Source organism: Rhincodon typus, chromosome 23 (genome assembly GCF_021869965.1).
Source record: "Rhincodon typus isolate 14 chromosome 23, sRhiTyp1.1, whole genome shotgun sequence".
NCBI lineage: Eukaryota > Metazoa > Chordata > Chondrichthyes > Orectolobiformes > Rhincodontidae > Rhincodon > Rhincodon typus.
In genome coordinates, this window is record NC_063354.1 from 12,736,755 (window position 1) to 12,759,951 (window position 23,197).

The window sequence follows — 23,197 nt, forward strand, 5'->3', positions numbered from 1 at the left end:
ACATGGCACAGCTCCTCCATATTGGTGCACAATCCCCTTAAATGGATGAGATACCTGGAGATAGATCAAGTAGATCAAGGTCCCTCAGCACTCTCTCAGATAGCCAGGGAATGAATGCATCCATGCCTCAAACGATGGAGTGAATGTGTATGTAGCAGGTATTGATTCCTCAGCTGGATCTGACTGTCTATCGTGGCTGCCATCCATTCCACAGGAACAGTCATCCATTACCACAACAGGGCCACGACATCAAACAGAACTTTGGCTGACTCTTCTGGTCTTTGTTCCAAACTCCAGGTACCCAGAAACAAGAACAAAAAAATGCCAGAGAAACCCAGCAGCATAGTGGACAGAGATTAAGAATTAATGTTTGGAGTCTGATACGACTTTTCTTCTGAAGACTTTTTATGAGCTTGTTGACGTCATGTGTTTCACCACTTCCATTATGTGCGTTTAAGAACTACAAGACAACATTTGACCAAGAACTTCTCTTTAGCTGATTAAACAGTCAGGCTTCACTTCCTACACTGTCAGCACTTGCACAAGACAACAACTTAGCTGTGAAGGAATCAAGTTACTGGAAAAGTACGCATCAGAAGAAAGAAGATTACCCTGCCAGGTACACACTCATATATATAGTTGGGTTGGTGAATACAAGTGTTTCCAGTTTTGGTGTAACACAAGTGCACCTGTGATTGTCACTCCAATGGCTGGGTGTTAATAAGTGTTCATAGCTTACTAATGCAGGCAAAAGTGGCTTCCAATCATCAAGGCCAGAAAAGCTGACCCACTTGAAGAACACTGTGAAATTAACAGCAAAAATTTAACCTGCTGTTGAGAAACTGAATTTTTGCTTCCCATCCAATTAGGTTCCTTGCCCACCCTTTCTAAAGTCCCAGGTGGTGGACCCAGAAGTGTCCACCTTTGGAGTCTTGCATCACAGACAAAGGACATTTGGCCCATCAGGCCTGTTTTGGCTCTTGGCAGGAATAACCTATTAATCTCATTCTTCTGCTCTTTCCCAGTACTGTGCACATTTCCCCTCGTGTCTTTATCCAATTATATGAATGAATGATCTTTCTTTTGATACAGTGTTGAGCGGTGGAAATGAATGGAGTGTTGACTACTCACTTCAACATTACACTTACAACCATTACACTGTAACTGGGATATCTTGAGGCTGGACTGTCTCATTGAAAAAGTCAGCAGAATTGTACAACAATCCAACACTAGAAATTCAGTTGAATTTCTAATTCCACATGAAAACAGTTCCCTGAAGGACCAACTGAAATTCTAGCCTTTCAATGTGTGGTGGGTTTTCAGGTGCTGAGTACAGGGAGCCAAAGAACATGTTGGTTGAGGCCTGGTTTTTCTTTCTCAGGATCCTTGGCTGCCAAAGAATATGACGTTACTTCAAAAGTAAATGTTTCTCAGTACATGGAGGAGTGTTTACCACTATAGTAATAACATAGCTCCCTTAAAACTCTCTCCACAGAGTGAAACTGCTATGACTAACAACTTGCAGTTCTTCCAAGTGGGAGGACATCTCAAGGCAATATTGTAAATGTCAAGGTAAGAACTTCCAGATTATCACCAGTATGAAAAAAAAACGTGTACTTGTCTAAGTCTTCCTTTGATGCTTCAATTTGACATTGTTTCTGTTATTCATCTCTCTGGCAAATTCGAATCTCTTCTCATCCAGCTTGTGCTGTAATGGTGAGATTATTCCATGCATTCATTCACGAACTCTTTAGTCCAGATGATTTCGAACTTTAATCCTTTAAAGCGTCATTTTTTTAAAACCAATTTATCACTATCTTTCTATTTATTTAGTTAAATTTATTTTGGCACGCATCTGACATGTCTGCATGGCACAAGCCATACTAACTGTCTCAGATTTCAGAATCATTAAAAAGCTGTCTCAATTAATATTCATTCACAAAAAAAGAACTTGATGACATGCCTCAAAAATGAAATGAAATTGAGAATTTTTTTCCTTTATCCTGTCCTCTTATTCCTCCAAAGATAACAAGGTGTAGAGCTGGATGAACACAGCAGGCCAAGCAGCATCAGAGGAGCAGGAAGGCTGACGTTTCGCACTTGGCCTGCTGTGTTCATCCAGCTCTACACCTTGCTTTTTCAGATTCTCCAGCATCTGCAGTTCCTGCTATCTCTTATTCCTCCTGCTCCGCTGGCCCCCACCCCACCATAATAGGGACCATTAGTGTGGAATTGTCGCATTATCTGTCCTAATGTTTCAGTCTCAAAGTTCGTCTTGGCCCTACTCCTTTTATAGGTCTTGCCTCTTGTGCCAGTCTTCATTTCTGAATTCTTGATTCGGCGGGGGGGGGGTTGGTGGTGGTGGTGGGAAAGAGATGCATCTAGGCTTAGTTTCCTTGTACCATAGCAAACTATTTGCCACCCTGAAGTTTTGGTCTTTGTGCATGTCTGACAAATTATCCTTCCAGTCATGTGCTTTAGGGAGCAGAGGTTGAGATGATAATGAGCTGACAAATGTAAAAGAAAGAGAAATACACAACAGGAGACTACACAGTCCATAGAAATGGGGAAAAAAACACATTGTGCAGGAGAATATAGGCAAATGTCAATGAAAATTAAGAGCAAAGAGGCAGAGGGAAATTACGAATTGTGAATCAAAAATGAATCAATGTTGCCTTCATTATGTTACTCTTTCAGTGATAAAGCTCATTTTAAGTACAAATCCAGACAAAATACCAGTGTAATTACAGATTAGAACCTGTTCTGATTCTGGAAGTCACTAAGGCACCCCACACTAGGTTCAGACATGTGCTTGCAACTGAACAGAGTACAATTCTGGTCTGCAATTGACAGTCATTGTCTGTCATGAATGTTGTTCAAATTTCCTCCTTTTGAAGGGTTGGCTTTCAGGATGATTGGAGCTTGGGCTCAGCCAACCCACAACATGACAATATCGGTCTCAGGTCTCAAGTCATTACAATCTCATTAAGTGGGCTGCTCATGGTTTTTGCGACAGGCAACTCACTAAAACAAGTGGGACAGACGTTGGCCGTGTTGAGCCTGAAACCTATTTAAAAAGAATGTGCTTACAACTGTTTAAAGTTGTCTGTCACTTTACTGTGCAGAAATTATCCTGGTTTTGAGGTTTGGATTGAGAGACGCGTTAATTCAAGAACACCAGAGTGCAGTGGTGCCACAGTGAGAAGTCCTTACGCTGAGGATCAGGAAATAGGTCCTCTTCACATTCAATGCCAACAGGCAGGCAGAGGCAGCAAGACGAGAAGGAAGTGGTTGAGAAAATACATTGCCAGATTTGATCATCTTCAGGATATGGGTACAGTGTCACAAGAGGTTCAGTTCTTTTGCAATGACAACAATTGACATAATAAAACATTCCCAGATATATTACAGGAGCACTTTCAAATATAATTCAACACTAAAACACATGAGGGCTTTTTGAACATCTGACCAAAAGCTTTGCCAAACATGTAGCATTTATAGAATGCCTTAAAAGGGAGGGGAGAGAGGTTTGGGTAGGAATTTCGGGAGCTGAGGAACAGGTCATTGATTAGAAAATCAAGGCTGTACATAGGACAAGAATGATGCTTGATTCTCTCTTTTTCTTAGCATTAGACCTTTTTCCTAACAGCATTTTCCCACACCCCCAGTTCCTGTAATAAATACAGGCCACGTGTGTAAATGCAGTAAAATGGACATATACCCAGTTAGCATTCTGCTTTTACTGGGTCCCCGTTTAAATCCGTTTCAATCCCTTGATGATTTGTTCACATTTTCCACTTTCTTCTTCCACACTTTCAGAACTTGCTGCTTCTCCTGCAGGGAAAACCAGAAAGGCAGCCCTCATCACATCTAACCTTTATAGAGGGTGAATCTATTCAAATCTGTTCTGCAGATAACATGAGGGACTTTGGGCAAAGCAAAGACGAGGGGCCACTTATTTTTAAAAGTTGCATTTATAAAGTATAATGGAAATTGGAAAGTGTTTAACAATCAAGTTCTTTCAAAGTGTAGTTACAATTGTAACACAGAACATTTGGCAATCATTTTGTACATAGAAAGATCTTGAAAACAGCAAGGTGAAAATGACCAGGAAGTCTGTTTTATATGTATTGGTCAAAAGACAATTATTAATTATGAGAAGAGGAGGAACTGCCTCGCTGTTCTTGAAATAATGTCATGGGGTTGCATACATCCACTTGAGGATAAAGAAGGTTTATCAATTTAACTGAAAAGACACCACGGACAATGTGACATGCCTGCAGTACTGCACTGGGTTAATAGTCTAAATGATAAGACCATAAAACATAGGTACAGAGTAGGATATTCAGCCCATCAAGTCTGGTCTGCTATTCAATGAGAATATAGCTGCTCTGATAACCCTCAACTCCATTTTCCTGCTTCTTCCCTGTAACCGTTGATTCCCTGAATTATTAAAAATCAGTCTCAGTCTTAAGTGTACATAATGACCCAATCTCGACAGCCCTCTGCAGTAAGGAATTCCACAGATTCACTACCCTCTGAGAAATTCCTCCTTATCTATGTCTTAAATGAGATTTAATCTTAATCTTAACCCCTTAATCTGAGATCATGCCCTTTGATCCCAGACTCTCCCACAATGGGGAAACAACCTCTCCACATCTACCCAGTCAAGCTCCCTAAGAATCTTATATATTTCAATAAGGTCCCCTAATCATTCTTCTAATTTCCAATGGGTATAAGCCCAACCTATTCAAACCCACCTCATAAGACAGCCCCTCCATACCTGGTATCAGCCTGGTGAACCTTCTTTTGAATGTCTGTATTTTTCCTTAGATAAGGGGCCCAAAACCATTCACAGTACTCCAGCTATGGTCTAACCAGTGCCTTGTATAATTTAAGAAAAGCCTCTTTATTTTTATACTCCATTCCCTTTGAAATAAAGGACAACATTAGTTGTTAGTTTTTTTGTGATTCATGCATGAGGACTCTCTCGTCTCTCTCTGCTGTAGTTTTCTGCAGTTTTTCTCCATTTAAATAATATTCAGCTCCTCTAGTCTTCCTGCCAAATTGCATAACCACATATTTACCCACATCTGCCAAGCTTTTATCCACAGGTTTAACTGCAGACTTTGTGTCAGCCTCACCACTTGGCTTTCCACCTACTTTTGTGTTAACTGCAGACTTGACTATTGTACATTCCTTTCAATCACCCAAGTCATGAATATATATTTTAAATAATTGTGGCCAGAGTACTAATCCCCATGGCACTACAGTAACATGGCAGCAGAGTAGGAAGATCCAGCCAGAGCTCCTCTGCTCTGCCTGTTCCGTTTCTCATTTTCTTTTTCCTCTCCGTCTCTCCGCACTTCTCTCGGCCTTAGACACCTGACCTCAGCCTCCGAAGTGGGGTCGGCAACTAAACCGGAGACGCCAGCGACCAGGGGCTCAGTGAGGAGTGGGACAGCAGTGGCTCAGTACAGAGTGGGACAGTAGGGGCTCAGTGCGGAGTGGGACAGTAGGGGCTCAGTGCGGAGTGGGACAGCAGGGGCTCAGTGTGGAGTGGGACAGCAGGGGCCCAGTGAGGAATGGGACAGCAGGGGCTCAGTGAGGAGTGGGACAGCAGTGGCTCAGTGCGAAGTGGGACAGTAGGGGCTCAGTGCGGAGTGGGACAGCAGGGGCTCAGTGCAGAGTGGGACAGCAGTGGCCCAGTGTGCAGTGGGACAGCAGGGGCTCAGTGCAGAGTGGGACAGCAGGGGTTGAACCACGTGGAAGCCCCTTACGCTGGTCTGCTGCGGACAGCCCTCGGAGAAAGACTGTGATGTTTGCCTTTTTAACTTTGCTTCTTGCTTTTCTTACCTATTGTTCTACTGTGTTTAGCTGTAATGTAATTTTTCTTTCTTCATTTCTCAATTCTTTAAGGATTGTACCTAGGTACTCTTGTACCTAAGACGGTGCTGTAAGTGGCGAATTATAAACTTTTCCTTGTACTCATTTGAATACATAGGACAATGAAGCTAATTCAGTTCAATTCAATTAATTCAACTCAATTCAACTCCACTAGTTACAGATTGCCATCCTGAAAATGCTCCCTTATTTCAACTCTTTGTCTTCTATTTGTTAATCCTCTACCCATGCTAATATACTACTTCCAAAACCATGGGCTCTTATCAAGTAGCCTAATGTGTGATACCTTATCAAATGCCTTCTGAAAATCCAAATATGTTATATCTGCTGGTTCGTTTACATCTATCCTGCCTTTTATCTCCTCAAAGAATTCTAGTATATTAAATAAATAAATAATTTGGTAGATAAATGATGTACTCATGTCTCTTGAATACAGCCTAACCCCATGATATTCAGACAGGAAGTCAACTTAATATTTGTAACTTTTCTCCAACAATAATACAGGAAGAGCATAATGATGGTATCTTGTGTGGCAATATTATATACTTTTCAATGTACTTAAGTACATGTGAGAATCAAATCAAATCAATCAGTATTATTGCTGTCCCTGGTGAACATCTGTACAGGCTGCTATTGTGAAAACCCCTGACAAAATTTGTGCTTGGATTGACCATAACTGTAATTGGTCAATTATATTAACCTCACAGACCAGTACTGTTGTACTTGTCAAGCAGAGAATAATTAAAATCAAATCCCATGACTTATTTTTCCACTTAAGAGTCCAAGAGAAACTCAGAAGAAGCTCTGGGAAGCTGGAAATCCAGGGACCTCTGAGTGCATTTGTTTCTCTCAGAACCTTAGAGATAAGTTACTTTGATCAAGAGAGAGAGAGAGTTCTACAGCCTAACAGTGTGAGTTTAGGGGAGTTACAGTTTCTGGGAAGGGACCCATGAGCTCAAAACAAGGTCAATCTTTACAGGACTTTCGTAATTTGGTCTAATGGATAGTGGATCACCTTTGAGATGCCACTTCTGTGGGAGCGCTGAGTAAAAGTCAGTTTGGAGGTGTTTGATCAGAATCCAAGTCCTGGCTGGAATTCATGTGTGCGATGATTGGTAACAAATCAAGCTAGGGTTGATTGCTGTCTTGCTGCCTCAAGCACCAGGGACCCGGGCTTGATTCCACCCTCAGAGAACTGTGCGGAGTTTGCACATTCTCCCCGTGTCTGCGTGGGTTTCCTCCAGGTGCTCCAGTTTCCTCCCACAATCCCAAGACGTGCAGGTTAAGTGGATTGGCCGTGTTAAATTGTCCATAGTGTCCAGGGATGTGCGGGCTAGGTGGGTTAATCATGGGAAATGGGGGGTTACAGGGATATGGTTGGGGGTGGGCCTGGGAGGGATGCTCTTCAGAGGGATGGTCTGGATTTAATGGAATGAATGGCCTGCTTCCACACTGTAAAGATTCTATTGTTATGCTTCTGAAGAGTAAAAACAAATCTCGTTAAAAATAGTAATATTATTCACAGTATTCAAACTGACCCATTCAGCTCAAGTGTTTTTTATGTAATTTATACACAAATGTGGCTTTGGAAACATACATATTGGAATAAAGAGTATATTACTCGGAAACTAGAAAGTACCTGATAACCCTGTATTGAGAGGAGGTGTCCGTGGTCCATCAGTCAAGAACAGAGAGGGCAAAAGATTTCCACCTCCCACTTGCACCATCTTGTGGGCGAACAGGAGGTTTGCAAGTAGCTTCCTTACCCGCCAGTAGCAAAGCAGACATCAAAGGCGTAATTGGGACAACATCAAAGTCTAAACCCGTGTAATACAAAATATTAGGCAGCAATTACGTAAAGACCAGAATAAAACATCAAGATTTTGCAAATGCAGAAAATTAAAGCCTGCTGCAAGTAAACACACTTGAGAAGTGAGTTCAAAGAAATGTCACACAAAGAAAAACAAAAATTGCTGGGGAAAAGTAATGTCTTTCCGATTGATACATTGTCTATGTGCTGGACCTGGCAGTTTCCTAGTCTCTAAATAGAACATACGGCGTTGTTCAAAATTACAACTTGGAATTACTTAATTATGTTTTAATCTAGTTTATTATCAGACACTGTTGGCCCAAATTGCCATTCGTCTGTGTGGGTTGACTTTTAATTCAGGATCTTCTGCGAGATTACTTAAAATCGTTTTGGAGGAGACTTGGTTTAATTCAAACCGGTGTCTTACGCTCACGGCGGTGCATTAGCTGGTGCCCCGTTAGTTCTTCTCACTTTCCAGTCAGGAAGTGTTTGGGGTTCAATGCCAGAAGGGCTTGTTTAAAAACACAAAGACCTGAAGTGAGTTTCCCAATTTGCAGGCTGCAGCGATCACAAAGCTACAGCAAGTAAATAGAGAAATGCCAGAAACAGGTGCAACCAGCCGGGGAAACGTTTGGTTTCGCTTGAGCTCTTGTGGAGCGGATTTGGCGCCACTCGCTGGGAGTTTTGCAGCCTCGGTGGTATCGGGACCCTGGAGTGAGCGGATTTATCCCAGCTCCGTGCACCCAGTACCCGCAAAACAAAACCCGGGCTAACGAAAGCAACCCGCTCCGCTCTGCTAACAGATCGACTTGCCCCTTCTGGGTCACACCGGCGAAGCAAAAGAGGGCGATTTTTTCCGGTTTCTTCCGCAGTCCAGCTGTGAGACCACAAAAGCACACAGCGCATCACGGACGGGCCAATCGGCCCATCAGGCTTGCTGCTGTTCTCGGAAAGAAACTACCCGCAAATGAGCCCCAGCTCCTCTGCCCACAAATCCTGTCCTGCTGCTCCTTGTCAATTGCATGCCCGATTACATTTGTTTGCAAAGTTAAAAAGAAATGCATCTGCTTTCCGCCATCCTGTCAGACCGTACACTGCAGATGAGAACTGGCCAGGCAAATTTTACCCTCTCGCCTCCACTCTTCTTTTGTTTCAGTATAATGTACAATAGATTACCTTATCCTTCTCCCCCAGCACTCCGTTACCGATCCTCCTGCCAAGCAGAAGCATTTTCCCACGACTCTATCAAAACCCTTTATAATTACTATCTCTTAACGGATGGAAACGAGGTGACAATTAACACCCTCTTTCGCTCCCTGTGTTGAGGGGATTACATCTTTAAGATATTAGCACGAATCTGATTGACTAGATGGATTCGGAGACAGAAATTGCGGGAAAACTTGTCAGAGTAAACGCTGCTTTCTCTCCCCTACAGCAGCTACCAGACCTGCTGAGTTTCTCCAGCAATTTCACTTTTTGTTTGTTTCTGATGCCCAGCATCCGCAATTCTTTTATTTTTGACTCCGACGTACCTGCTCCATTGTAAACCGATTGTTTTTGCAAATGCGACACTGTTATGATTTTCAAATGTCGTTGTACAGGAATTTCTGTCGTGATTCCAAATAAAGGTCTCCCCCACTCCATCAGCCAGGGGGCCAAATGTGCTAACTGAATATGTAGAGGATAACTGCGCATGAAAATAAAATGACAATTTTAAAATCAAAATAAGTCCAACTTTTGGATGTAACTGATTGTCAATCGAATCTGGAGCTCGTTAATGATATTAAACAATGCGTACACGCCAACTTGTATAATGTGAAAACACAGGCTCTAAAGCTTGTGGCCAATTCATTGCTTCATTGCTGTTCGATGGTTTTAACCTTATTAAAGGAGGCGTTCAGTAAACAATCACTCCGCCGATTACAGCATTATCATTGTTGCCATCGAGCACCCTGGCTACTTAATAAACTCAGTTTTAGAAACAAAATAAACTTGAAGCTTTGACCCGGTTCAACTAAGTGGAACGTTTAACCTCCGGGAGAGTTACCTTGGGAATATCTTCAAACAGCAGTCTGGGAGATTTAAACAGAGAGAGAGAGCAAGGAATGGGTTCTTGCCAACGGGCACATTATCAGCAGTCTGCTACAGCAAGTTCCCAGATCTTAACAATCTCTTTCATGTTTAGGATTCTGGCGCTGATATCCCGTCACACAATATTCCTCGGGATGGATACTGGCAATATACATACACACAGTCCAAAACTAAAAAAAATAAACACACCAAAATATTTGGTCAATGACTTTAGTGACCCCTCGGTCCTGATAACAGGAGAACGAGGAAGAGGCCAAAATTGCGGACTTGGTGAGATTGGCAATAATTATGGAGAGTGTTAACTTGACACTGGAAGACTGTAGTCTTTGAATTTGCCCAGCAGGGATAACTTCACAACTCACGGCAATTTTTTTTCTCTAATAAGACCGTAAGGGAACACTGGGATTCCCCGTGAAAGACGCAACATAAAGAAACGCAAGACATATAAAGTGATCGCTTTATTGCAGAGAGGGACATTAGCTAAAGGAGAACCAGCGCAAGTAAACGGAAGCACAATTCTTTTCACCCCCACTGCCTTCATTGTTCGCCATATCGCTCTTCAATCTTGCCCTGCTGTTTTAATACAAGTTTTGTAGATCTCAGCCAAAGGCTTTGCTGCATCGACCCCAGGCCCTCTTGGTAAATGGATTGTCAGTTTCAGAGTTGAAATGGACGCAATAAGAGACGGCGTTGGGGTGGTTTGGGGGGGGGGGGGGGGGGGAGGAGGTGCGGAAGGCTGTGGATGAAGGTTCTGTCGGTTATTGGTCAAGAAGGCTGTCACTCATCCAGGTCGCCGGAGGATTGGCGAAAAGGCGTGCCCGGGGCGGGGCTTCTTCCCCAGCCGGCGCGCTTTATATCTCTGAGTGAAGTTGAGTGGTGTCAGAAACAGACCGCAACAGGACAGGATTATATCTACGGTATATGAACCCCCGTTCCACCTTCACCCACCTCTTCTCCCCCCCACCCCTCTCACCTCACCTCAGAGAGAAAGAAAAAAAAATAACCAAAGTTACTGCAATCTCCGAGCTAGAGCAGGTTACAGCCGCTGGATTTCAAATGACACTCTCGCTGCAAACACTGAGCAGGTAACCAGGATTCCTACTATCTCTTAAAATCAAATCTTTCTGTTTCTCCCACTCAAGTCACCAGAGCTTAAAGTGTCTTGCTGCAGCTAAAGCAGACAAACCACGCAAGGCAGAGCGACTTTTTTTTTGGACTGACCAGGTTTGAACGCCGTAATTTGAGAGGGGCGGTGTAAACGGGCCGAGTGGTAGACCTTTCGTTCAGAATCTCCACATTTCTGTTGATGAGGAAGGAGGTACGGTGTGGGGAGGAGGGGAAGGGGTAAGGAGTGGAAAACGTCCTTCCTCCCCCCCCCCCAAAAAAAACCTCCTCTCCTGGGTGACGACCTCTAACAAGCGGCGGCGTTGTTGCATCAGATATGTTACGACTACCGGTTTGAGAGCTTAGGGCCGTCAGTCCAAATGGAAGAATATGTAAATATTGAAATGAGATTTTTTTTTCATTGTTTGTTATGGCTGGAAGTTTAAGGGAATTGGATTCAAAGAGCGCGCACGATTCTAGCTTGGCTTTTTCTCCCTCCCCGGTTTTGATTTGTCTCAGGCCAGTTTGTGTACTTTTGAGAAAGGAGTGTTGATGTCAGGAGAGCGACAGTAGAACGTTGTCACAAATACTGTGTAGAACGCGGTTGGGTTAAAACACTGGGTTTCCTTTTGCTGTCTGTCACTTCTCCCTCTCCTTTCGGTTAAAATGCAAGAGACGGGACAAGTGTGAGAGTTTGGGCCGCTCTGGAAGTTCTCCTTCATTGAGCTATTCTGCTCGCCAAACAAAAAAAATTAAGAAGTTGGCAGTTGAAGTAGGAAGTTCGGAATTTAAGGGCGTTGATAGCAAAATGATATTTTTAAAGTGGCATGGGGAGGGAAAGTCAGTCCCGCGGCTGAAACATTTTCGCACAACCAGCTTCATCAATGTGGAGAAGATTTCTTTTTCCGGTTGTAATTCTGCAAGAGTTGTGTATGGGACTGGACAGAAGGGGAATGGTGTTTATTAAGTGATCCGCGTTCCGGACACTTCCACTCTCTCATGTCCTCGAAAGCCATTCCGGATTGCCCTGACCTTGCTTTTAAATATTGTTTTTGTTTTTTTTAAAAAAAAAGTTTATTTGCGCTGTCTCGCCGCGTCCAATTTGTAAACACGGTGAGAATTCCCAGGCTAATCCTAGACAACAGATTTTTTTTTCTTGCCAAATAACACGTGTTCGCTGGGGGGATTGTTATATTGAGTGAGCTACACCGAATAAATCCGGACGAGGAGTCGAAACTGGGCGGTTCAGTGTGAGTCACACGACACGCGCGCAAAAAAAAGGACTCAGTTTAGCAAAACCCGCAGCTCCAGCCTGAGCCGCAGAGCAGTTCAAGCCGGCAGCATCCTACATTCCAGTCTCTGCCGAGCTGTACCACACCTCTCAAACCACGCCTCAAGCTTCCAGACCTGTGCACCCTCCTGTCCCCTACTTTGCACCGTGCAGATTCCCGCTTACCCTCTACCCATCTCCTTCAGCTCAGTCACCAGCCCCTTCCTGCTTCCCTCTCGGGATTCAGGCGGCACAGCCTCCTGCTGCCGGGAAGTCTCTGGTTTGCTTGCTGCTACTGTCAACGCTGAGACAGCAACAAGTGCACGGCAACTTCAGCAGGATTCCCCCCAGGGTTTTGCTGCTTCCTCCGGCAGGGAGTAGCTGGGGCTTGGGGGTTCAGACCTCGGCAAAACAAGGGAAGAGGGGAGAAGGTTGATGAGACAGCCGCCGGGGAGCTGCAAGGGGGAAGAGTGTACATCTTGTACATCACTGGTAGTTGAGACTTTTGCTATGTCTGTTGCCGCACTAGCCGGGATGAGGGAGGGAGAGAAAGGGCAGTCAGTTTCTCTTTCGGAGCGGGGAGAAGCTGCAAGCTTGGCTGGCGTCTGAAAGCGAAATCAGGAGACGAACAAACTTCCAAACGCGGAGAGGAGTGCTCAGATGCAGCTTTTGTTAGGCAGGCTTTTAACGCTGAGCTGTGATAACTGTTAATATTATACACAGCCGAAAAAGGACAATGTTTTTAAAAAAAAACATGGTCCCATTGTTTTTATTTTGGGGGCGTAGACACAAGACAAACATTCCCAACCCCTGTCTGAACTACACAGCTGTTAATTTAATGTTAGCACCGTCCCAACTCAAATACGTTTCCGTCCTCGTTTCGCCGGTCGGAGTGATCACAAGGTACTTCAGATCGGAAGAGGGAACGACTTGAGCGGTTCCTATCCACTGTTATGTTTCCAGTGAAGTTGCTATCCCTGTTCGGCTTGTGAGAATACATTTAGTAAACAACAATAGGGCTCGGACTGAGGCGGAACTGTTAACGGAGGAGGAGCAGGATGCGAGAGAAGTCAGGAGTGTGGGAGAAAGCGGGCGAGAGAGAGAGGGCAGACTGCGCTCGGTGACAGAGTGGGGACAAGCTGAGGTTAGGCACCGAGAGGACGCCAAGACCGTCCAGGGGAATCAGAGAGTCGTGTGCAAGAGCGGCAGACGGCTCTGAGGAACACTGAGTGGCTTCTATCCAGGGAGAGAGAGATCAGGAAGTGTGTCTGGGCAGAAAGGTGACGTTACCCCCAGAAACCCGGGCTACCCAGACTGATCAAACCCTTCCCTGTATCTTATGGCATGAACAATTGGTCAGTTTTTACCCCGCCTCCGTTCATTCCAAGGACACTTACCATCGTGAGGGGCTGTTGTGGAGCGGCGGGTAGTGCCCTGCTCTGAAGCAGTAGTCCCGAGTCCAAGTCCCATCTGCTCCAGAGGTGTGTGTAATAACTTCTCTGAACAGGTTAGTTAGAAAATATATCCAATCACCATCAGCAGTTCAGGATGATAACGCAAAGTGATCCAGATGCTTCTGGGAAAATCTGAAGCAGCCTGACTCCGCCAGGGGAAGGTTTAGAGGTCTCATTCCTGACAGCCCAGCGTTGTTGGCCAAACACCATCATAAATCATACTATTTGGTAAGAGTAATAGTAAAAAGGATTATTACTTGAATGGTAAAAAGTTGCAGCATGCTGCTATGCAGAGGGACCTGGGCGTCCTTGTGCATGAATCACAGAAGGTAGGTCTGCAGGTACAACAAGTAATTAGGAAGGCAAATGGAATTTTGTCCTTCATTGCTAAAGGGATTGAGGTTAAAAGCAGAGAGGTTATGTTGCAGCTGTACAGGGTGCTGGTGAGGCCACACCTGGAGTACTGTGTGCAGTTTTGGTCTCCTTACTTGAGAAAGGATGTACTGGCACTGGAGGGGGTGCAAAGGAGGTTCACTAGGTTGATTCCGGAGTTGAGGGGGTTGGTTTATGAGGAGAGACTGTGTAGATTGGGATTATATTCATTGGAATTCAGAAGATTGAGGGGGGGGATCTTATAGAAACATATAAAATTATGAAGGGAATAGATAAGATAGAAGTAGAGAGGATGTTTCCACTGGCACGTGAAGCTAGGACAAGAGGGCATAGCCTCAAGATTAGAGGGAGCAGATTTAGAACTGAATTGAGAAGGAACTTCTTCACCCAGAGGGTTGTTAATCTATGGAATTCCTTGCCCAGTGGAGTAGTTGACACTACTTCAGTAAACGTTTTTAAAGATAAGGTAGATTTTTTTTGAACAATAAAGGAATTAAGGGATACGGTGAGAACGCGGGCAGTCATGATCTTATTCAATGGCGGAGCAGGCTCGAAGGGCCGGACGGCCTACTCCTGCTCCTAGTTCTTATGTTCTAACCTGATGCTTGGAAGCGGCCCCGGAGGATGGGTGCCTGGGACAGTGCAGAGTGTAGCTTCTTCTAGAGCAAAACTTACACCCGGGTCCCGTCCGTAACTCTTTTGCATGATGAGTGAAGATACTTTCTGCGCATGTTCTGACTGCTGTTCAATGCAGAGCCGCCACTGGACTGTTGTACTGCTGAGGGCTGCGAGTGAAGTACCGTCCCTGGGCGTGCTGTCTGTACCCATCCCCATCCCGGGGGCTCCTACCCACTGCGAGGGTACGGCTTTGCCCAGCTGGTACTACAAGTTCGGCAGCACGGTTTATCACCGACTGGAGGGAACTGTTGTAATTTCCGTGTGTTTGATCGTTAAGGTAAAGTCGTACAATCATGTCAGTGGTGTGTGTTGGCATCACGCTGTGAGCGAATCGCAAACCGAATGGACAGTTTGGAGATCTTCAAAGACCCTTTCTCTCCGGGAATACACTGTACGCATCCAGCCCCTGTTGACCCTCTGTATCTGGGGGAGGGTGAGGAATGTTTCAGACTCAGGGAGCAGGCTGGAAGCTGGGTCCCTGGGGCAGGTGCATGCGATAGAACGCAAGGTATATACACCAGCCTCCCCTGTTTTTTTTTAAATAATCCACGTTTTCAGCTATTTACCGACTAGCTGGAAGGTCAGGGGTTTAATATAACGGAGAAAAAAGAATCTAGAGAGATTTGCCAGTTTTGTTTTTCTGAAACCATTTACGATCTGGAGAGTAACTTCCAAAATGAAATTGCATATATATTTGTAAAAGGATTTCTAGGGCCATGCGGGTGGGTGTAGATGGGGAGAGAGGAGAACGTGACTTACTGATCGCGTTTGCAGCCAACTAGCACGGGCGCGATGGGCCCAGCTGTCTCAATCTACATATGCAGGTTATCTGAGGCTAGTAATACCAAAAACTAACGGGACCGATATGAGTTTGCACGGTAACCTTGCAAATGAAACTTGATGCAGATAAACATGCGCTTGAAGGTGTAAATGATAGGGGCCCGAGCTTTGTATGGGGACACATTAAATAAATTCCCTGGTGTCAAACTAGTCGGGTTGAGATTGAAGGGGATCTGGGAGCAATAGTGATTCTGTCATTGTGTAACAACAAAAGAAACCAGAAACAGGGTTTCTGATCAATGTGAAAAATAGATGTCAGCCATTAAGCTGAAGCTGTACAGAACGCTCTTCAGATCTTGTTGTGAGTTCCGAATGCATTGAGTTGTTAAAACACAAGGGAAAACATCATTCTTGGATACAGTACAGAGAAGTACAGGTGGATGTTCCCTAGTGTCAGAGTTGTGGAAAAATTAAATTAGTAAAAGAAACCTGGAATAGTCAGCTGCAAAAGGAGAATGAGAGGCATTGATGTAATTCACAAAATCCTGAATGCAATCAGAAATATGAACTGGGCTTTTCTTTGAGTTAAACCATATTTTAAGAGAAGGCAAAATCATTTAAAAACTGAAAATAAATTTCACATTGATGTTGTGAAGCAAGGAGTAATTAATATCCAGGTAATGTAACACCAGACTGTATTTATATCGGATTTTCATGACCCCTGGCTGCCTTGGAACATTCGCAACCAGCAAATAATCTTTTGAGTGGCGTCTCTGTTTTAATATAAGAACGTTAGCAGACAATTTGTAGACAGCAATGTCCCATGAACAGAAATGACATTAAATGGCGAAATAATCTGTCCAAATGTTGTGCTGAGGGGTAAGTGTTGATGATGGCACTGACAGAATTTGCCAGACTTGCTTTCAATAGTGTTGTGGAATCTTTATATTCAGTTAAGAAGGCAAATTGAAGTCTGGTTTAATGTGGCTCAGGGCTTAAACCCTAAACCTTTCTTTTTGAGATGAAACTGCTACTTTCTGAGTTGTTGCTAACTTTCTCATATAACATCTTATCACCTATCTTGATAACTTGGTTCACATTGGTGGTTTAAAATATAACTGGGACATTTAAACATGTTCCTTATAGTACCAGAACTAGGTTTTGTTACCTATCTGATACATTCCTAACTCTCTATTCTAGATGGATCCTGATTTGTCTAGTTGCATTCTCAGTTAAACTGCCACATTTTGGTTGCAAAATAAGTTCTTTATATGTAATACATATGTCTGTTTAGGTGCAATAATCTCCCTTCTGACTTGCACCACTTACTTTCTCAGTATTGATTACCGCAGGGGAAAGAGAGAGAAGGAAAGTAAAAGATTAATGAAAGCAAATGAGAGTCTGAATTGGGACTCATAAGTGATCATCAGTTTTAGCTGCCACATTTGTAAACACTGTGGCTGTAATGTGCTGAGGTCTAAACTTATTTGTATTGCTATGTTTCATTGGTATTCTTTTATTTATTTGGTTATTTGGCAACACAGTAAAATCATACACATGAATGTTAAGTGGCTTATTTAACAATCTGTGTAATACAGCATTGCCTTTGTTATAATTTTCTATGATTAAGAAATATACTTATAAATAAAAGAAAAATTGAAGAGCTGTTAGTTTCACAGTACATTCATGATGCAAATCACACATCAAAGTAGAATGAGATTTGCATTGACATCATCCTTCGTCATAGCAAACTGAAAGAAATGGGAAGGCATATTAATACACCACTTATATGGCTTGTTGTATATAATTAGACTGAGGTGATTAGTTATACTTAAGATCACTTTAATCTCATGCAGGATGAAATGAGAAGTGTCAGGCTCAGGCACTTTGAGAAGCAGTAAAGTTTCCATTTCAACCTAGCTTGTGAGTTACTGGGTTAGAATTGCATATTTGTTATAAAGTACTACTACTTCTGAAGCCCACAAGTTTAGGTGATTGTGAGTATCCGTCATTACACTAATATTGGATTGTGTTCAAGGTAATGGATCAATGTGATCCAATTAAAACCAATGCCCTAATTTAACAAGTGCTGCAAATGATTTCTCTGCCCTTGCATTTCTCTAACATTACAAAGTGTAATTTTCATCCTTAATCACCAATAAAGCAGATTGGACAAAAAAAATCAGTGTTAGAACTTCTCAAATTAATTTAGTATTTTAATTATCAAGATTTGGCTCTGACCTTTATTTTAGCTAACAGTAACATCCAAAAATGTTTCCTATAAATTACTTGAATTATTTAAACTTTTGAAATTATTCCAGGCTGTAATTTTATTTGACAGTAACTTTAATTTTGTTTCATTTTCAGATCATACACTGATGAGTGCTGAATTACAACACACTATTGGATAACCAAGTTGTCCTTAAAAAAGAGACAGCTTGGTGGAGCCAAGGACTCTTGCAGAGGTCTACTTTCACAGACGTGGTGTGCTCTTCCTTAACGTTCAAAACTGTTTCTTCAAAGGTTGCTCCAGAAATTTTCAAGACTGTATCCCAAAGTAGAAACGCAGCAGTCCCAGGCGTTGGCAATGGGCAGCGTGCGTACCAACCGCTACAGCATTGTGTCCTCAGAGGAAGACGGGATGAAACTAGCTACAATGGCGGTTGCCAACGGCTATGGCAATGGCAAAAGCAAGATACATACCAGGCAGCAGTGCCGGAGCAGATTTGTGAAGAAAGATGGCCATTGCAATGTTCAGTTTGTAAATATGAGCGAGAAGGGGCAACGCTACTTGTCAGACATCTTCACAACATGTGTGGACATTCGTTGGCGGTGGATGCTGGTCATCTTCTGCCTGTCTTTCATCTTGTCCTGGCTGTTGTTTGGTTGCATGTTTTGGCTTATTGCACTGATGCATGGTGACTTGGACAACAAAGAAATGCATAAACCATGTGTTTCAGAGGTCAAAAGCTTTACAGCTGCGTTTCTATTCTCCATTGAGACTCAGACCACTATTGGATATGGCTTCCGTTGTGTGACAGAAGAGTGCCCCATAGCTGTGTTCATAGTAGTCTTTCAGTCCATTGTGGGCTGCATCATTGATGCTTTCATCATTGGTGCTGTCATGGCCAAGATGGCCAAACCAAAAAAGAGAAATGAGACACTCATTTTCAGCGACACTGCTGTGATTGCTATGAGAGATGGAAAGCTCTGTTTAATGTGGCGAGTTGGAAATTTACGAAAGAGCCATTTAGTGGAAGCCCATGTAAGGGCCCAGCTGCTTAAATCTAGAATAACACCAGAGGGTGAATACATACCCTTGGATCAAGTAGATGTTAATGTAGGCTTTGATAGTGGAATAGATAGAATATTTCTAGTGTCACCTATTACAATAGTACATGAAATTGATGAAGACAGTCCTTTCTATGACTTGAGCAAACAGGACATGGACAATGCAGATTTTGAAATTGTCGTGATTCTTGAAGGAATGGTGGAAGCTACAGCAATGACCACACAGTGTCGCAGCTCGTATCTTGCAAGTGAAATTCTCTGGGGTCACCGATTTGAACCAGTGCTCTTTGAGGAGAAAAACTACTACAAAGTTGATTATTCCCGCTTTCACAAAACCTACGAGGTGCCTAATACGCCTCTCTGCTGTGCCAGGGATTTGGCAGAAAAGAAATACATACTCTCCACACCCAACACTTTCTGCTATGAAAATGAGGTGGCCCTCATGAACAAAGACGATGAGGACAGTGAGGCTGGGACACCAGATAGTCCAAGTACAGAGACACTAACTAACACGGACCATAATCAGGCCACTGTCCCATTAGAGCCTCGCCCCCTCAGACGAGAATCTGAAATCTAACATCTAAAATGTATCTTTTTCTTTAAAAAAAAAGATAATGTATCCATCAAAGCATATTGTGCTTAACTGTGCCCAGAACAGCACATCAAGAAAAGGGTACTGTTGAAGTCAGGCTTTGCTGAAAGGCAGTCCTACACAGGTTGTTCTTGTTTAGTGACAGACGGTAGGAGAACAATTCTTTCAAACAAAGCACTAATAATAATTTTTAACCTGATAAGGAGGCACATAATAGCAAATGCAGTAGCATATATATATATATAATATACATATATGGCAAAACTTGAACTTGCAGGAAAGACTGGATGGACGTAAGTTAACCCAAAACATTATCTACATCGAACAAAATGGCTCTCAAAGGAAACTTAAAGCTCTGAGCGAGGCTTTCATCTGCCCTGAAATGGTTTAACTGAACTCCTGAAAGAACAGTGACCACTGAAGAACAATTTAATTGATAAGTTGATAAGTGAAGTTGCGGCTTATATAATATTTATTTTTGAAGTTTTCTTCTATTGATTTATTGTGATCAAATCAAAACCAGTATTTATGATTCCTTTTGTTTTTCTAAAACCGGCAATTAAAATTTGGTTTGATTTTCTTACTCCTAGTTCTTTTAAAATTGACCGACTTCAGTTTCCAAAGAATTGGCTGACTTAATTCTTGATGGCAGTGTCCCACATATGAAAACTTTGACAATTTGCTGCACTGACTCTATGAAGTTCATAGTTCCACTGTTCAGAAAAGAAGTAAATGCATGAAGATATCTTTGTCCATTATTAGCAAATCTTACTGTCTCCCTTTTCCAGAAGTATGTATATCATAAAGTCAAGTTTAACTAATGACAAAGGGCAAGCATGTCTGGCTATTTAACTATTGCAGATGTTGACATACTTTTCCTTTCCTAACAATCTTTATATGTGAATATAGATCTTCCAAAGGTGAAGCGCAGCGCATTCCTCTCATTTTAAGCAAGTAATGAAACCCAAACCTTAGTCCTTGCATGTTTATCAGCTTCTTGCTGCTCCACATTCACTTGATAGGTGGAACAATTTGGCCAGCAAACTTTCCCAGCTGTTGGTATTATCCGGTAATCGCCCAGTAAATGATGTGACTTGGGTGTAGCATGATGGAAAGACATTCCTCTACTTTGCCCTTCCCTGTCCCCTTCCTCCTACCCTCTCCACAAGTTGGATCTATTCTCTTGAAACACTCTGATAGCAAGTGAGACATTAATTATGGTGGTAATACGCAGTTCTATCCTGAGAATTGAACTTACAGCACATTGGCTGGAAGTCTAGTTGATCAACTAAGCACCATGACCACTTGCACTAGAAACAAACCTGAGCTGTATTGCTGCCTTTCTGGGGTATTATATGGTATGATTTCTCTGTAGCGAAATAGCTCACAACAGAGTGAAGTAGAAATCATCTTTCCAGTGAGCAAGTCCTATGGTACTAGCCCTCAGAAGGTTTGAGCATCTGTGGCTTATCTAACCTGCTCATCTGAATGAAGCTGCACAGAGGAGGGAACAATGGAGAGGTCAAATTGCATTGTTTTAATGTTTAAAGTTTCTTTAATGGAATGTTACAAAGAATTTTAAACTCTTTTGATTTTCCATTGTCAGCGCTTGAAAGAGAGCATCCCATTTCTCTTTCCTTTCCACAGCTGTTCAGCTGATGTCACAGCACTAGTTCAAGTCTATAACCCTACATGCCAAAACTGGTTTGTCCGAGGAAGATGACTTACTGCTGTGAAAACAAATTTAAACAGATTTCCCAAATGTTCACATAATCTTTAAGAAATAGTCAGTTGCGCAAAACAGTTTCTGGTCCGCAATGAAGTTGCAGCAGAATTAACTAACTCCAGACCAACTTAGAAGAGTGGGAAAAGGGCCACTGAACATTTTGGTAAAAGAGTTGGCATGTCACCAAGCAAATGACATCCACAGTTCTTTTTAAAAAAATATTATTTTAATTCAATATTAGGCGCACTGGAAGAAAGACAGAACTTTTTTTTAAAATTACCAGTATTTTTTAAGCAGTGAGAGAGGTTAGCAAAACTCAACTTGTTTTGATGTGGTAGTTAAATATCACTGACCGTCTGAAAGCAGACAGTAATGTGGGGTCAGCACATCTGCCAACTAATTGCAAGTGGTCTTCTTGCCAACTCTAATTATAGCTTTATTAGCAAATTTTCCCGTGGAGGACTTTGAATTGCCTGTTTAGGCAATTGGCAGCTTTCTCTGACCTATAAGTGGTTATGTGTCCTACCGAAACCAAAAGCAGTGAACAATATATGACAGCTTGGAACTAGTAATGGGGTTGGGTGGGTGTAGTGGGAGGGTAAGTTAACCAATACACACAAATGACTGATTAGTTAACTGTAGAGAGAAAATATGCACAAGGCAACTTGAAGATGGATGCCATCCGTCAGTATAAAAATTGCAAAAATACTGCACATGCTGCTAATAAAAGTGCATCCCTCGGTTCCTCAGAATGGAATTTCAACCAAAGAGTATTTACACCAGCAAATAAAGCAATGGTAAAAGAGCAGGAAACCAAGGAGCTGGCTTACAACACTTTGGATTGACCTGCAAAATGCTGCCATTTCACTGAAGAAAAATTAGCACATTTTAAAAAATTAAAAAAAAACAAAAAAAAACTTTCTTGAACACTTCAGGGCTCAATTGCCTGATGCATATATTTATCAGGAAAAAGAAACAGCATTTTTACAACAGAAAACTCTTGCAATATATAGTTTTTAATAAAATGTACAGTTTATAAATGTTTAATGAATATTTTCATATTTAAAGCCAAATGTAAATAAAGTCAAAGTAAGATGCCACATGAGGATAAAAACTGGCAATTCAGTATCTTGTAACAACCAGTAGACCCAAGATGCTGCAGGTTAGCGCAGGTCACTTGATTTTAACATTGTTCAAGCTTAATAGGGTTTGTTACAACTATGAACTTTCATTATTTATTATTTAAGCATGACATAGAGTTAAAATTCATAGAATACCTTAATGACATTAAAAGAAAACTGGTTAGAATTTGGAATGTTGCAATCTTGTCAAGACATGACGAACTAGTTTAACTCTCATGCACTCTTTGTACGAAATATTTCCACTAAAGATATATATTTTTGGCCTTCCTACAAGGCATGTTGGGATAACAAAATTGTGAAGTACTGTAATGTCTATAAAGTATAGCTGCTCTCGACCATTTAACTTATTTAGTGCTGCATGGTGGTCACCTCTCTGCCAGTAAGATTTGTTGTCTTATGAACTCCTTACAGCTTTCCCTACAGACACTTGCAGCTTGTCAAATCTACGTTTTGATGATGTTCTTGATTTTATTGTACCTGTACCATTTTTGCAGCCTTTTGTATCAACGTCTTCCTACTGTACTGCACAGATCCACCAATTGTACAGATTTTTTTTTAAAGAAATGTATGTCTTATTTTATGGTTGAAATAAATTTTTGTGAAATATTACAGGCTACTGACTTTATCATGCATCCTTGTGTTTTAAGATGATACCTATTCACCAAGAAATTGAATAGAATTCCCACACATCTCTTGTGGACCATGCTAATCTTTTTATTTGTTGTGTGTTTTTTTCCCTTTAAACATTATTATGGAAATTAGCACACAATAGAAAGGACAGAGAGGGATCACTGACAATATAACAACAGCAATAAATCAGATTTCTCCAAATTACTTTAGCAGTGTTGTCAGAAAATGTGCCACTAAGAAATGTAAGCTTTGTCCTCGGCCCTTAGCCATCTTCTCTGAATATTGTTTTTGCACGCTTTATGAGGAGCTTTATGGCCTACTTATGCTCTTTT

The 23,197-nt window shown here is 42.2% G+C and overlaps 1 protein-coding gene across 4 annotated transcripts; it reads left to right on the forward strand.

The window, feature by feature from the left end:
- The first annotated feature begins 513 nt into the window (after positions 1-513).
- On the forward strand, positions 514-22,844 carry kcnj2a (potassium inwardly rectifying channel subfamily J member 2a). 4 transcript variants are annotated; one of them, XM_048610934.1, is made up of 3 exons: positions 514-619; positions 1,496-1,572; positions 17,852-22,844. In XM_048610934.1, the coding sequence occupies exon 3, from the start codon at positions 18,072-18,074 to the stop codon at positions 19,350-19,352; it is 1,281 nt and encodes a 426-aa protein (XP_048466891.1). In that variant the 5' UTR covers positions 514-619; positions 1,496-1,572; positions 17,852-18,071; the 3' UTR covers positions 19,353-22,844. The 4 variants fall into 4 exon arrangements, with proteins under 4 accessions (XP_048466891.1, XP_020390633.1, XP_048466892.1 ...); XM_020535044.2 differs by lacking the exons at positions 514-619; positions 1,496-1,572 and adding an exon at positions 10,695-10,890; XM_048610935.1 differs by lacking the exons at positions 514-619; positions 1,496-1,572 and adding an exon at positions 11,269-11,301.
- Positions 22,845-23,197: the final 353 nt, after the last annotated feature.

What these genes read in the sequence shown, in the direction of transcription:
- kcnj2a (XM_048610934.1), top strand. Translation starts at nt 18,072, where the DNA reads ATGGGCAGCGTGCGTACCAACCGCTACAGCATTGTGTCCTCAGAGGAA.